Raw genomic sequence first — 15,548 nt, 5'->3', positions numbered from 1 at the left:
CATGATGAGTTATGGAGGGAATATCTGGTCATTGGTTATAAATGTTTCAGACTGGTTTCACTTATTGTTAGATAGTATAGACAACAAAAGTTGAAAGTTGAAAGTTTAGTTTAACTTACAAAGAATATGTTTCTTGTTTCCTGTCATGTTGTTTTGAACACTATAGCCTGTTGGGGAGGCATGTTCTTCTTGATGATATGTGCATTTTTGAAATAAAGGATTTGTTTACTACTCTAAACATAACATCTATTAGATTCTTAGATTAGATTACTTTGAAATGCTAATGTTTGCTTTTATCTCTCCTGCAGCTACTTCTTCATCTTTGTTTAATTTCTAGAATTAAAATTTATCCTGTCTTCCTTAAGTGGGCTTGTGTGCTGTAAGTGTTAACAGAATTTCCTTAATAATAATTAATGTCACACACTGTAAAGTATTACTGTACATATTTCCTGGGGTGAAATTCCCAAGGTGGCATAATTAGTCAGTCAATCTCATTTTACTCCTTCCCTTGCTGTGTCACATTTCCAGGAGCCTTTAAACACAGAGAGGGCACATGAGCTTTGTTTTCATCCGTTTTATAAAACAAAGAGTTGATCTGTGCTAGATAGTGAAAAAAGATGGATTTTTGTATTTATATGTCCAAACTTGTGGGTATAAATAAGAACATGATGGCACTGAGAGTCCTGCCAATCATGAGATATTTTTTGAGCTAATTTAGGTCAGACTAAACTGAATGACTCCAACAAAGGAAGTCTAAGACAATGAAATGCAAATACTAAAAACCTGTTGCATCCTATTCAATGGTTTTGCAACCACTAAGTAGGATGAGTGAGCATATGCAGGCCATACACGTAGTTTTCAGCAAGCCCATCAGGCAAAGTGACTGGCATCATTGTGACATCTGCAGCCTGAGCAAAAACAGACTTATGCTGTATTTGTGCGTTTGTGTGTGTGTGTGGGTCGAGGTGTCAGATGTGGGAGTGTGTCTCGCTTTGAAAACCTGTAATTCTCCCAAATTACACACATGCAGCATTTTGCTGCAGTTGTTCTTTTTATTTGCCCCTGAGTCGAAGCGTGCCTCTGCAACAAACAGCCTAAGAGCTGTTGCTGAATGCTAAACTGGAAAACAGATGAGAGTGTTGCAGCCAAATTCTGTCAGTTTAAGAGGCATAAAGACAGGAAGAGAGGTTAGGCACAGTGTGTGAGTGTGTGTGTTTGTGTGTGTGTGTGTGTGTGTGTGTGTGTGTGTGTACGGCTACAATTGTCCCATTAGCCTAGTTATTTAGCTATCTGTTCCTCATCAAACCCCACCTCCCTAAACACATCCTGTCACCAAACGGACTGAATGTTAAGGAGATTTGTTATTGTGACTACGGAAGAGTGTATTTGTGTGTGCGTGTGTGTGCGTGCATGACAGTATCAATGACTGAAAGTGTTTGTTTGCCACTAATAGGTCTACATTACTGGGAAAATGTGTGTGGAGGCCGTGTGTGTGCTGGTGCAAGTTTTGTGGTTTGATTACATGTGCATAGAGGTCTATGTGTGTGTCGGTGCTGACATCCCAGTCTAAGTCCTGTTCCCTGCTTGGAGCCTTGTTCCCAGTGAGGGGTAATTTTGACCATATGGCATGCAACATGACACATACTCAAACCACATACTGTACCACACTAAAGACAGACACACAAAAATCCAACATACTCTGATACAGTACCACTCCCCCTCTGATCCCCCTGTGGGATCAGAGAAAAGATCTACATTTAGATACAGACATGCAGAGATTGAGAAGGCTCAGATTCAATTAGAGTCAGTGGTCAGTGTGTGTGTGTGTGAGTGTGTGTATGTGTTTGTTTAGTGAAGGTTCCCCAGCAGAGACAGCAATTCATCCCCTGAAGGCTATCTAACATGGTCACAACTCTGCCCAGTGCAGCTGAAAACACGCACACATAAAATCTCCCAAAACGAAACATGGGGTACATGCACGAAAATCTGCCTCTGTTGTGCCGACATTTATGATTATGAACAAGCATACAGTTACGTATGCAAATACGTTCTCCTCTTCTCTGTGCTGTGTCCTTACACATAAAGACCTATACTGTATGCACACAAATCCAATCTGCACTAATAGCGGCATAAACACCACCTGTCTTACTCTCTAAAAAGCCTCATTCATTGACAAACCTGACACAGACCCTCTCCATCCCACACATTATTCACGCTTCCTAATGTAATAGTAGTGTAATGGTGTGTAATTGGTTGCTTTGCCACAGCAATCTATTGTGGTAGGTGAAACCACATCTGAACAAAGTAGAACACAGCAGCAGGCTACTGACAAACCACAGTGATTTTCTTCTGTTTTCTCTAAATAAGTACTTCGATTATCCGCAAAGAGAAACAGAGAGATGGGCAAACAGATGGTCAGCATTGACAGATGGAGCAATATTGGTTTTCTTCTCGGACTGGTTGGTCAGGAAAGTTTGAGAATTAAGTAGTGGTCAGATGTGGAATGTATAGTGCTCTGCGGACATTTTGCATCTGTGAAATCCACTTTTTCCCAGATTTCTCATTAATTTTAAAACTTTTTAAAACAGTGCAGTGTGTGTTTTATTCAGTTCCCGGTTCATGCAGCCCCAGGCTTTGCAATCCACTGCAGACAATGTTAGCTTTAATTTTGAGGAAATAATAAAAGGCATAAACTGAGATAGGAGGGCAAAGAGTGCACAGTGCATTGGGCATGGGCTGTAGATTGTAATGGTATGTGACAGCTTTACCACAGAGGTCAGTTGTGGTTTTAACAAAACCTCTGCCGAACAGAACAATTGTATGGCTACTGACTGGCCACAGAGATTCTGCCCTGATTTTCATGTTTATTAATAGCTTTTCTTTTCCTTTCCTTCCCATGGTTTCACAGCCAACAAACAGCTGGGAAAAAACAGGCACAGGATGAGGTGGAAAGCTTGTTAGGTGAGTTTAAAGGGATATTTCACCATTTGAGTATTTTCAGTTAAGATCAGATCCAAAATGCACAAATTCCTTCAAGTGGTCAAACTCCTGCATCATATCACATCATATCATATCATATCATATCATATCATATCACATTATATGGTCAAAAATTAGGTTTTCTACATATAACTAAAGGTAATTGGTGATCTTACCGTTAAGTCATTGCCCAACCTTTCGGAAATACACATTTCTTTTAGGCTAGCTTAAACTGCTAGCTGCTAAACAGCAGTCTTAGATCTCTCTTAATCTCAGTAATTTAAACATTATATCTGTTGATACGTTGTATCTTAAAGCTAGGTACAAAGTGTTGGTAGGAGTATTTTCTAACACTGGACAGAGTGAAGCTAGCTGTTTAGCGTCTGCTTCCAGTTTTTATGCTAAGCTAGAACTAATTGCCTCCCAGTTGTAACACCATACTTAATGTGCAGATATGAGAGGGTTATCCTCTCATCCAACTTGCAAATCAAATATTAATCAAATTTGATTGTTAATATCAAATTCTTCAAAATGTCAGACTATTCCCTTAATGGTTTATCAGAAGGTTACAATGCTGTCCTTCAGAATATATAACTGATAGAACGATTGTGGTGTGTGTTTTGTGTTTGACATTTAGACAGTATCAGAATTGCTCCTGTAATTCAAACTTCAAATGTTGAAAAGAAGAAAAAAATTCTAGATTTGACAGTGACTATGAATGTAAAAGGCAGTGAAAGATAATTGCAAAAATGGAAAACAGATTTGCCACAACAAAGATATTCTTCTGGTTCATTTTAAAAACGTTCTCTGGTCTATTCTTAGCATCATCCAAACAACCCCACAACTAAATTAATTGTTTGTGTGTGTAACATGCTTAATGCAGGAGAGCTATTTCTAGTGTGCTTAAGGTGCTGTGCAATATCCCCCTCTTTTCAAGCTGTATGTGTGTTTATTGCGTGTCAAACAGAGGGTTATAAAAATGCTTTATAGCGTCTCCTGAAACATTGACCTTTACAGAAAACCACTGATCTGTTCAAAACAGCATGATATACTATGTGCATGTGTGTACAAAACCATGTGTGTGCTTTTGCATTTGTGCACACATGTAGGTTTCTGTGTGGTTTTGCATGCTCATGGTTACGTGTGTGTGAGACATGATGCAGAGCCAGTGACATTCTATCCCACCAGTCATCATTAACTCTGATGTCCAGCCAAATGTCGTTATGTATGGTCGACTGCATGATTTACTGTCAGAGATATAATGGAGTGGCTACTGTAATGAACTTGCTGAGTGTTTGATGTACGCGTCTCTGCTGGAGGGAGAGAAGTAAATACTATGACTGTGATGGCAATGATTACAGAGATGATGATGATGATGATGATGATGATGATGATGATGAAATTTCCCTCCTCACTTGCAGATGCGAGTAGAGTTTCTGGAGGGGGAAGATGACAAAGTGGGGAAGACAAGAGGGAGGAAGAGATGCAGAAAGCAGTTTGAGGTGATGGAGGAAGAGGAAACATAGAGAAGGGGAGGAAGGAGAACAATTATAGCCTGCCACTGTCGCAAACTTTGATGTTTTGACAGTGTGGGACAGAGAGTTTGACAGAGGGAGACAGTGGGAGTGTTGATGATGATGATGACGGAGAAGTTCCAACAGTCTTTTATTATTCAAGATCTGTAGAACCACATGATGTCCTTGTGGCCACAGTAGGTCACCCTACTGGCCAACATCCAGCCTGCCTTGGTGTCCTTGAGCAGTGCTGCTCTGCAGCTGACGGTGCGCTCTGATCTTCCTCAAGGGGAGTAAGTGAGAGGAAAATTCCTTTTGTGAGATCAAAAAGCATTATTGTGTCACCAAAATGATAGTTACAGGTGAGACTTTTGTGGATATTTATGGAGAGGAGACGAAAGACAGAAGGCATGAAGAAAATGGAGAGTGACTGATGAAGAATAAAGGGCGAAAGGAAAAAATAGCCAAAAAGATGGTTACTGTGAGGTACTTTACTGATCACTACTACTAAAAACAAACAACAGTGCACGAAAGAAGGGATTCCATTTATAACCTCCAGCTAATCAATATACCTGTGTCCCTACTATGTATCTTAATGCAAAATTAAAACCACATAGCACAAAAGCCGACAGTGACAGAACTGAAATCTCATGCTTTCCCTCCACATTCCCCTTCCCTCTCTCTCTCTCTCTCTCTCTCTCTCTCACACACACTACAGCAATCCATCTTCCCAAACACAGTCTAACTCTGCCCCCTAATGGCTCACACTCTAACTTACTTTCTTGAGGAATCTTACCCCAATTTTCAGTTTTACCAAACAGTTATATGATCGAAAGAGAGAGCCATCCTAAGTAATACAATAACCTCTCTATAAGCTTGACTGCAGATACAGTGATGAAGTGCAAGAAAAATGCAAGAAAATTAACATTTTTATTGTATCGTGTACTTCAAACACTGTTGACATTGTGATAAATAAGAGCACCAGTTGAACAGATCCTTCATTAAATGAATCTCACATGTAAGTAACAGACTTCCCTTTCATGTGTGTTGACTTCACTGATCACAAGTATACCACTCAGTATATTGTTTACTCTTCAATTAACTTTTCATTTGTTTCAGTAGTACTTCAATTAACTTTGAGTGCCTTTATTTTAATTGAAATTTAGTTTCAATTTTAAAGATGTTACTGCTCATTTTCATTTATAAACAGTATGACTGTTGTTTCAATTTCAGTCTTAGTTACAAAATAATTAATTGCTTTGTATAATCAATTTAAATCTTAGATTAAACAAAGTTCCTCAATGCAAGTAGTGTCTTATTGGAAATCCAAAAAAGTGTGGTAGGACGGTTTTTACACCAAATCATTTCATGTCTGTGAAATGTTCTTGGAATGGCGAAAGCACCTGAATGCACCCTGAGTCATAAAAACTACAGCATTACATTATTCTTGAAAACCCTGCCTGAGGAGTTTCAGTCCAAGCCTAAGCTGTTTTCTCATCATGTTTCTTAGTGACAGGGTGTACTTTTCTCTTAAACATGTGTTGTGTCCTCTTTGCAGCCACAGAATGGAAAGGTCCCACAGCAGGGCTGAAGCCAGGGTCTCCACAGAATCTTCTCCCAAGTCATCTGGCTTTGAACGCTGTGTCCATCTGTGTCATCAGACACCTGCTTGTTTGTGAGAGTACTTTGATGCCGCTCCACAGCTTTGGCAGTCTGCTCGAGGATTTCAGCATATCGCAGCTCAGTATCAGGGGTCAGTGGATGGGACTCTGAGGGGTCGTGGAAAATGTCATACACCAGTGGTGGATTGTGGTGTGTCACATGTGCTCCGTGACATAGACAGACCTTAGTGTCATAACACCCACCGGCTCCCGGAGGAGAAAAGTTGGGAGTGAAAAAGTGTACCTTGAAGACAGAGTCACCTGGAAGAAAACACACAAAAGGTATACTAAGATACTGTAAAGCCCAGTAAAATCCATTAAAAATATTTTACATTTTCATTACATTACTGCACTAAGCTATAAGAAGGCAGTTGTAGTCATCACGCCCTATCACACTTTTGTATGGCAGGATACAGAACAGAACATACAGTCACATCTAGCACAATATATCTCAGGTCTACCTAAATCTGCTGAAAGTAATGGCTGCTCTTCACGTCAGATAAAATCCAAGAGCCAGGATTCAATAAGATAAAGTCAGAACCACTGAAATCTAAACAAACACCATCTTCAAAATCAGATTTTTCAGCTACATTCCCATTCTAGGAAGCAAGTCAAAGGGTTTGTATATTCTCGTTCAATTCATTTTCATTTGGGATATTTTGTTGCACAGAGCATCAGGTAACCATTCGTTTTTGGTTATATTCTATTTGTGAAAGTTGGTAGTACAGTCTGTGTTCTTTCTTAAAGCTAGCAGTTACATCAACCCAGGTGGCCTTATATGCAGAATAAATAATCAGACCCTTTGACAGTCAAACACATTTGTCTGCTAGGTGATTTGGAACATCTCTGTGTCAACAGTATACGTGAACTTACTGCCAGGAGGGTGCCAGCGAACTGCACTCAGGTAGATGCCGCAGTAGTGGAACATGAATTCATGCTCTGATCGCTCTACTTTCCCCTCCAACAGTGGCATGAGGTTGTATCCATCTAAATGTCTGGGAGAAAAGTACAATAAAGACAGATAGAGAGCAGAGAGCAAAGCTTGATGAGATACAGTGTGCTTTAAAATCAAGGGACAGAGCATAAACACAACACTACATGCAGAGGAGATACCAGACTTGTGACCTTTTGCTCTATAATGAAATATTTCACATTGTAAATGTCAATCTTTGCTCACCTTCACAAAGAAGGTCAGAAAGGATGAGTGGCAGAAGCTATTTATTAATGTTGAAATAAAGAATTTCTATTTTGACAAATCTGAATCAATGTAATATTGAGATTTCTAAAGTCCCTTATAAAGGAAAGTAAGAACGCAATCTTGTTATATAAGTAATAAGCACATATATTCTTTTTTTTCTGTCTTAATGACCTTCTTAACACCACCTACAATTCTTAGTAATTAGCTGCCCACACAGCAGCTTTCTCCAAAATCATGTCTTTTGGTTGTTTACAGATAATGAGGCACTTTTAGATCCATATTATAATCATCTGGCTACAAAAGCCCTGAAACATTATGCTCAGGTTTAAAGGAGTAATTGTATGTTTTTGTCTGCCCTGTTTATGTAACTCTGTATTATGGTTTGGTGTGCCATTCTATCTATCAAATACTGTACATGCTTTTCAACCTTTCCAAGAAAAAAATGGGGAAACAAATTAGACTTAGTGAACAAAGAATACACACAATACAGTGAAAGCACACATATGTGTAAAGTAAGGTCTCGACCTTACCCTGTAAAGTGCCTCAAGATAATGTATATTATGATTTGGCGCTATACAAATAAAATTGAATTGAACTGAACTGAATATGACCCAGTCTCTACCTGTCTGTTTGAGTGTCCTTGGCTAAATACTTCAGTGTAGGGTACAGGTCCATAAGACTAGTGGGTTCGTCTACAACTCTCCCAGCTGCCAGTCTGCCAGGCCAGCGGAAAATACCAGGTACTCTTATCCCGCCCTCCCAGCCCGCCATAGCCTTCCCACCTAGAGGTCAGAAATGAAGAGAAATTACACAACACAACACATGTTTTTGTACCACATAAGGAAAACATCTGAGTGTTTTCTACAAATACATAAAAAGATAACAGTGTCCTTAAAAAACACTTTAGGATATCATCTACCTTTATAGATGCCGTTCCAGCCTCCTTTCTGGCCTATTATTGAGTCAGCATCCTCTAGGTGTCCACCATGATCTGATGTAAAGTATATCAGGGTATTGTTGGCTAGGCCGAGGGAGTCCACCGTTTCTGTCACCTTACCTAGAAAACATAACATAGCATTAGAGATGGTTAGTGAGGTCATACATTATGTGAGGGAGTGTATATTGCATCTTTTCCTAGTATAGCAACATTGCTACAGTTAAATCAGATGGGACATCAGACAGGGTGTAAACAAGCAAACAATTTAGGCAGATTAACTAAACCACTGTATGTGGCGGTACAACTGCAACAAGATTGTAATATTGAACATAAGAAATGCCATATCCACAGATCAGCTGAAACAGAAACATAGGGGCCCCACTGACAATGTCAAACAGTTAACCGCCCTCAAACTACCACTAGAGGCAAGTGTTTAATGTTTAACAATGCAAGCTAGTATTAACCCATCAGCTTTATGGCCCTGACTCACCAATGATCCAGTCCATTTCCTCGAGGTTGTCACCGTAGCAACCATGGCGACTTTTGCCAGCAAAGGCAGGTGTTTTGAAGAGTGGTGTGTGGACATGGACCAAAGAGAAGAAGAGGAGGAATGGACGATCAACATTCCTGTGGAGGAAGATGTAGTGTCATTTTAAATATTAACCATTTACAATGTTTTATGTGTGTATGATAAAGGATTAGGTATTTTCCATACTGTCATTACATCCTACAAACTGTTTTCAGTGAGCCACATATTGACTCGCTGCCTCACCTCAGAAGAATAAACATGGGGATTAGTTTATTTTGAGTTAATCCCACATTCACTGTCCTGATAAAGTAAACACTCTCTATCGCACCTCATGTGTATTCATTTACAGCTGAAACTAGTACAATGCCCAGGTGTTTTAGGAAGTGACTTAAAAATGAAACAATACACTTTATTTATGTCAGTGGAAACAAACAGGCTTTGGGCTGAGTGCCATAAACAGGGTAAAGAAGTCTAAAAGTAATGAGAGATAGACTAACACATTATTAGTATTGGTCTTTTACGGAATTTGCTAACTCCAGCCTTATTCTTATCGTTGCCTTTCTGAAACCTAAAGTCCATTTTCTCACCATTGAAACTGAAAATCATAAGCAAGCAGAAGCAAGTCTAGTCAATCAGTTATCAAACCACAGACACACTTCAAACTGCTCTGATCAGATTGCAAATAAGACTTTTTAGGGCTTGCAGTTCAGATGTCATTTTGTTTTAAAGTAACAAACGTGTTATTATGCTGGTGCATTCCCACCTCTTTATAAAATTCTGTGCTTCTCCCAGCAACCTCTGGGGCAGCGTCTCCACTGTCATTGGCTGTTCGATCACATCTTGGTTCCTCATTATGATGCAGTTCCAGGTCGACAGGAGTTTAAAGGGCACATACCACACAGCGGTTGCTAGGATACTGAGAAAGAAAAGTGCTACCAGGAGCCACAGGCTGAATTCAAGGAGGCCACACACACGGACACACACCTGAAATTATCCACAGACAAAATGGAACCACTGTCATACAATACACAACCACATTAATATGTAACTTCTTGTGATGTGTGTCTGCTACACAGTAATTGTATACATTTTCACACAATTTGAATTCTGTTAAGGTACTACTATACTTAAAATGCTGAAAAAATATAATTGGTATACAGAAATGTAATATACAAATTGTAAGAAATCAAACTAGAAAAGTCATTAGTGTCTTTAAGGTAATGCAGGTTGCTCCTCAATATACAAACCTCATCTTTCATTGCTGATTGTGAAATATCCAGAGTTAGCGTTAGGGCCATTTATGTCTCATTTTCATCATTTAGAGGCTGTTGAATTTTACTTCTATTTGTGTTTTGAATGTTTGTTTATTTTTTTTAATTCTGTTGCAACTCCATGACTTTGCCACTAGATGATATCACAAACCATTAACAAAGTCCTTACTCACCGAGTGAAACAAGTAGTACATTGTGTCCTCTGTTCATACATACAGTGCAGTACTTAAATTTAGATCAGAAAATAGTTTTATAGACCTCTGTCTCCCTGCAGGCAACTCTAAATTGTTGCAGTTCTTTATTTTGTTCTCATTTATTTTTCCTCTTCAGAACAAATGCCTGTTTCAAGCCATCTTGCTTGCTTTACCTGCAGCACAGCTGGTTCCCATTTGTCTAAGTTACCATCGCCAGGTCCTCACCAAATTTCAGTTTCGACATTATTTTGCTTTCCCCTAAAACAGGTTTCTGGCTGACATGACTGTGAGTTTCACAATTGCAGCTTCTGTTCCCAATCTTTTTTCAAACCCTGCGGCTCATGTCTAAGTGATTACACATTAGTTAGTTTGCTTTGGGGTGAACAGCACAGCAACTCTTTGTTTTCCCATTTCGTCCTTGTTGTCTGGCAACCCAGATGTATGTGTCTGTTTTGTTCCTTTTCTGTCTTTTATTGTGTTCCCCAGACCAGTCATCTTTTTCTGGTATTATCTATGTGTCTTTTTCAGATCCATCTTCGCGTGATCATTTCGAGGGAAAGGAGAGGGAAATTAAAGCTGAAATGACACAGAATCACCCTCACCATTGTGAACAGACCAACTCCAAGAATAATGACCATATTTTGGAGTGTGTGCTGTAAATCTGCCAGGACATCACTCCCCTGTCCAGGCACACAGTCGTTGAACAGGGTAAACGGCAGGCCGTAGAAGTAGCTGAAGCCGTGCTGGTTTGGGTGATGACAGTGATCCCCTCTGTGTTCACAGTTCACACCCAAGTGCCACTTACCTGCAGTGACAGGGAGAGAGACAGATGGACACAGACAAAAGACAGGAATATGGATACATTCCAGCTTTACATTTTGCAAAACTGTTTCATTTTATTATTATCCAAGAAAAAAGAAGACACAGAGAAATAGAACACAGGAAAATACACAGCCACAGGACTGGGGTTGGGGTAGCAAATGGTGTCAAGGTGGAGACACCATCAGCCCAGTCCTGCCACAAATGTGACAGGTTTGCTTGGCCTCCAGCCTGGCTTGCTCACAAAAGGTCAGAGTGATACCCTTTACATCAGAACAAATCAGCTGTAAGCTCATACTCAACAGTCCGACCACATGGGGTGGCATGTACGTGCATCATGTATTCAGGATCTCAATTTCTTATTGTTTCAAACAGCAGACACTGCGTCAAAAAAAACAAAACACACATATATAAACAACTGAATAATAAGACATGACCTGATGGGTATCCAAGTATCTGTAAGCCTGCTACTGTGCCCCTAAAGAACTGTTACTGCTTGTTCCATATATATCAAATTCAAATAATCTTCAAGATTACCTTAAGGTCTTTACTGAAATAACTTTAGACCAAACACAATCTGCTAAATATTTTAACTGCCGAAATATATTTTCCAACTGGTCTGTGGTGACAGACACTGCCAGGCCTCTTTCCCACTATCATTTAATATTCATGCAGCAGTTACGAAGAGTCTATCATAAGAGTTTGCAAGTTTGGAAACGGTTTCTTTGCCTTTCAGTTTTTTGTGTGTGTGTGTCTTTATGGCTACATGCAATGCCTCTGCAATGTAAAACTTTTAACTGTACATGCTGAAAGACGTTAGCATCATTTAAATCATACTGCATTTTCAGTTCATTAAATTCAATAATATTCCCCTCAGAAAGCAACACGCACAATTTAGTTGTATTTTTGTGCTGTAAGACCCTCGAGCTACAAATAGTGGGCTCTTTCAAGAAGGCGAGGACAAGCCAGAAATAGAAAGACATTAATGAAATCCTTCAGCTATGTCACATGAATGGAGAATTACAGGGTCACTAATATTTTATCACATTGAGGGTGGTGCCACAGAGAGCCAAGCGAAATGTTTTTCTCATTTTCTGCGTTCCTACATATACCCCAAGCATCTTTGTCTTACATACTTGCACAAAACAGTGTATGCCAAATGCAAAACCATCATATTCAAGTGCTGCCAAATTCTCTCCTTATGTACAATAAGGTTTTTCTCATCCTGTCAAAAACACACACAAGCAGAAGACCAAGAAAAGTCAAGCGAGCCCTATATTCTATAATCATACACCTGGCTGTGTGCAAATATGCAAGTGCCTGTCTGTACAGCTGAACCATCCTGCTGAGATGTCTATAACCGTCTTTTCTGTCTTTCCTGTGGATGGGTCAGAAGAAATTCTACAATGTGGACGAGTAAATAGATGCTCACATTACGTTAACTCACCCACAAGGCCTGTGGTGTATCCCTGCTGCTGCAGCCTCTTTGGAAAGGTGATCTCACTTTTTGGTAGCCCCCCCGAACCTCCAAGGAAGAGCAGCACCTGCACACGCCCTAGGCTACCCATTCCTACTCAAGACACACATGAAAAATAAAACAAATATGGATCATAACGTGCTTGAAACAGACATCGCTGTACAAATATGCTCTTATTTGTACTGGCTGAACAAGTTTTAAGAGTATCTGTTACCGGAGCGGAGTGCATAACGCCCCGTCATGAAAGCAGCCCGGCTCGGAGTGCAGAGAGGAGCAGCTGCAATGTGCTGAGTCAGCTTCACCCCTTCAGAAGCCAGTCTGTCTATGTTAGGAGTCCTACAGGGACAGAACAGGTGTAAACACATCAGAGTGATAATGGACTACATCTGGCATCATAAGCAAGAAGGGATGATGACAAACTTGTTAATAATGAAGAATTAAAGTCAGAAAATGGGGAGAATAGGAGCAGACAAAGGGTGAGCAAAAGAAAGGCTATATACACACACACAGCAAGACCTATGACACATTTGTTAGAACTTACCTGATGGTATCGTTACCGTAGCAACCTATATCACCAATACCCAAGTCGTCCACCATCATCAGGACAAAGTTTGGCTTCCTGTCCATCTCCTCTCCTGTGACATCACTTCCTGCTGCCAGGAGCAGGGAGAGAAGAAGAGGTGCCACCAGGGGGGACCTTGAGGTAAAAGGTTGAAAGTGGTTTTGATTTAATTTGAATGAAAAGAAAAATAAATAAACCTACTGCTAGTGCTGAAATAATCAGTAAATTGACTGACTTCATGTACTTTTGCTTGCTACTGTATATACTAAACAATGAATTCCTTTATTCTAAGAATAACTGATAATTATTTCATCATTGTGGTTATTTTCAAGTAATCATTAGCTGCTGCTTCAAAACACAAATTATTGCTCTTGCATTTTAAAAATGGCCTCAACTCTTCCTCCAGTTTTGCTCAGGTGACCACTGCAGAAGCTAATGTTCACCCTCAGCGACATCACTTATTTTTTTTCAAAGTACTTCCTCTCGGTTTACATTTCCTCTTCCTCCTCTTCACAAACAAAGAAGGATAAACGTCGCAATGGAACCGGTTAACTTAACCCGTTTGTTTACCACCATGCTGCCCTTCAGTCGTCAAACATTACACCAGAGACCTTCACCTCTAACTACATGAATGATTGATCTCCCACGGCCTGGCGTGACAGCGGCGTCGGCCTCGCTGTCCATTGTTTTGTGTACCAAATCAAACTTTTGTGAGTTTGAAAGCAGGGGCGACGTGTTGCAGGCGGGGACTCTGGTATGTGCCAGGGGTGAACACCGTCTGCACCGTCAGGACGAGCGAACCCGTCGACATCACATGGACTCAACGTTGACTTTTAGGCCCCAATTTCAGTTTATTCAGGAGAATTTACCGTTGTACAGGACATTGCATGAGCTGTCTTCAAAAAAAAAAAAAAAAAGGCAAAGGCAAACCGTGTGGACTCACCTCATCTCTGCATAATGCACCGATTCATAAAACTACAAGGACGTCATCTGCTGAAGCCGCTGGCCCCGCCCCCCTCCCTTCCTCAGCTGGACCGACGGGCTTTAGCTTTAGCAAACAGCTACATTTCCCTTAATGTGTGGAGTAGATGCGCAATAAAAAAAAAGATTATATTTGAGAACAGTCGTCCCTATCTGACGGGGTGTGGGGGACAAAGCGGGGATGAGGATTTTTCTCTTGTGAAAAACTGCGCAGGCAAAAAACTCTCTGTGGCTGAACTGTTAATTGCTCATTTCCGTATACCTATGTTACATATGAAGGGGTCACAGACCAAAAATGATGACAGCACTGTTTGTGAAATGCAGCAGGATGAACCTCACACCATGTCTTTCTCCCCACTGGCTGGCATCCTGTGCTTTTGCTGCAGGATGCTGATGCTGATGGATGGAAACATTTATTCTAAACATGCACTGTTAATCTGACCTGCTGTTGCAGAGTATCCCATCCATGCTGTAAAAACTGTTTTATTAAATGTTAAGGGATTCAGCGAGGTAGATACAGATGACTCATGTTGTCTGCTTAATCAGTTTGAATAAATTTGTACCTTCCTCTGGATTTCCATTTTGTGCAGATTTACAGAAAATGACTCCACTAAATTTCTCTGGTGGATGGTGTCACCAGTCACTTCAGATCAAGATTTGACTTGTATCATAAAAGATAATGAATTGTTCATTGATGGAGTTCAAAGCGCCGATCTTTTTTGTCTTATGACCACTTACAGCCACGTGATACATAGTCACAACCCTCCACCACAAGTTGTTTGTTAGAAGTTGAACCACACAGCAATTTCCCCTCTCATGCTGGCTAACTTTAGTAGTTTTTAGAGCTCTGATGAGTTAAAACTCTTGAAGAAGAAAAAAGCAAAGAGCCAGAAGCCAGAGCCAAAACTGAACAAATGTTTGCAATATTTTGTCCTCTTCCTCCTGGTCTTGTTAACCATCTCATGACCCCTCAGATTTATATTGTGGACCTGTGGGAGTTCCTTATTTCCACGTAAGGAACCAGTGGTTTGAACAACCTAACAGTACAAGAATAATAGGCTGACTTACATGATACTTAGGCCGGCTACAACATTACAACTTCTGCTGTTACATCACTGTAAATCAATAACTTGACCTGTCGGGACCATTTCTATAGGCTATAACTACACAATGGAGTATTTCTACACTCAGGTATATGTACTTTTACTTCTGTAAGTGATCTGAATGTGTCTTCCAGCTCTGGTATTTTTATGAGTCAGTTTATCCCACAGACAACAACGCAGCTGAGTTTTATTGTTTCGACCATGAAAGATAATTCAGTCTGATTTATTTGGAATCAAATCAGCTCCATTACTGAATCAATACCAGGTCTCCATAGCTGCTTGCACCGCTGGGTTTAATTAAGTAGTTTACTGGTTGTGTGGGT

At 40.2% G+C, this 15,548-nt stretch overlaps 1 protein-coding gene across 2 annotated transcripts; it reads right to left on the bottom strand.

Annotated features, from left to right (window-relative positions):
- Positions 1–5,404: 5,404 nt before the first annotated feature.
- On the bottom strand, positions 5,405–14,168 carry arsh (arylsulfatase H). 2 transcript variants are annotated; one of them, XM_071462766.1, is made up of 11 exons: positions 14,085–14,168; positions 13,121–13,276; positions 12,794–12,915; positions 12,550–12,672; positions 10,886–11,088; positions 9,582–9,802; positions 8,780–8,916; positions 8,272–8,409; positions 7,975–8,134; positions 7,028–7,149; positions 5,405–6,415 (listed from the first exon to the last, which is right to left on the bottom strand). In XM_071462766.1, exons 1-11 carry the CDS (start codon positions 14,087–14,089, stop codon positions 6,024–6,026), a joined length of 1,779 nt encoding a protein of 592 aa, XP_071318867.1. In that variant the 5' UTR covers positions 14,090–14,168; the 3' UTR covers positions 5,405–6,023. The 2 variants fall into 2 exon arrangements, with proteins under 2 accessions (XP_071318867.1, XP_071318952.1); XM_071462851.1 differs by lacking the exon at positions 14,085–14,168 and adding an exon at positions 13,759–13,886.
- Between the last annotated feature and the right edge of the window lie 1,380 nt (positions 14,169–15,548).

Source organism: Trachinotus anak, unplaced genomic scaffold (genome assembly GCF_046630095.1).
Source record: "Trachinotus anak isolate AG129_WGS33_773 ecotype Australia unplaced genomic scaffold, CSIRO_AGI_Tana_v1 ptg000001l, whole genome shotgun sequence".
NCBI classification, from domain to species: Eukaryota; Metazoa; Chordata; class Actinopteri; order Carangiformes; family Carangidae; genus Trachinotus; species Trachinotus anak.
The sequence above is the reverse complement of the archived record's forward strand: the minus strand, read 5'-3'. Positions and strand labels throughout refer to the sequence as shown.

Bases quoted from the DNA above. Each gene is read 5' to 3' on its own strand.
- arsh (XM_071462766.1), bottom strand. The intron at 11,089-12,549 runs GTGAGTTAACGT...CTGTCACTGCAG, and splicing joins ATACACCACAGGCCTTGTGG to GTAAGTGGCACTTGGGTGTG. The intron at 6,416-7,027 runs GTAAGTTCACGT...GTTTTCTTCCAG, and splicing joins TCGCTGGCACCCTCCTGGCA to GTGACTCTGTCTTCAAGGTA.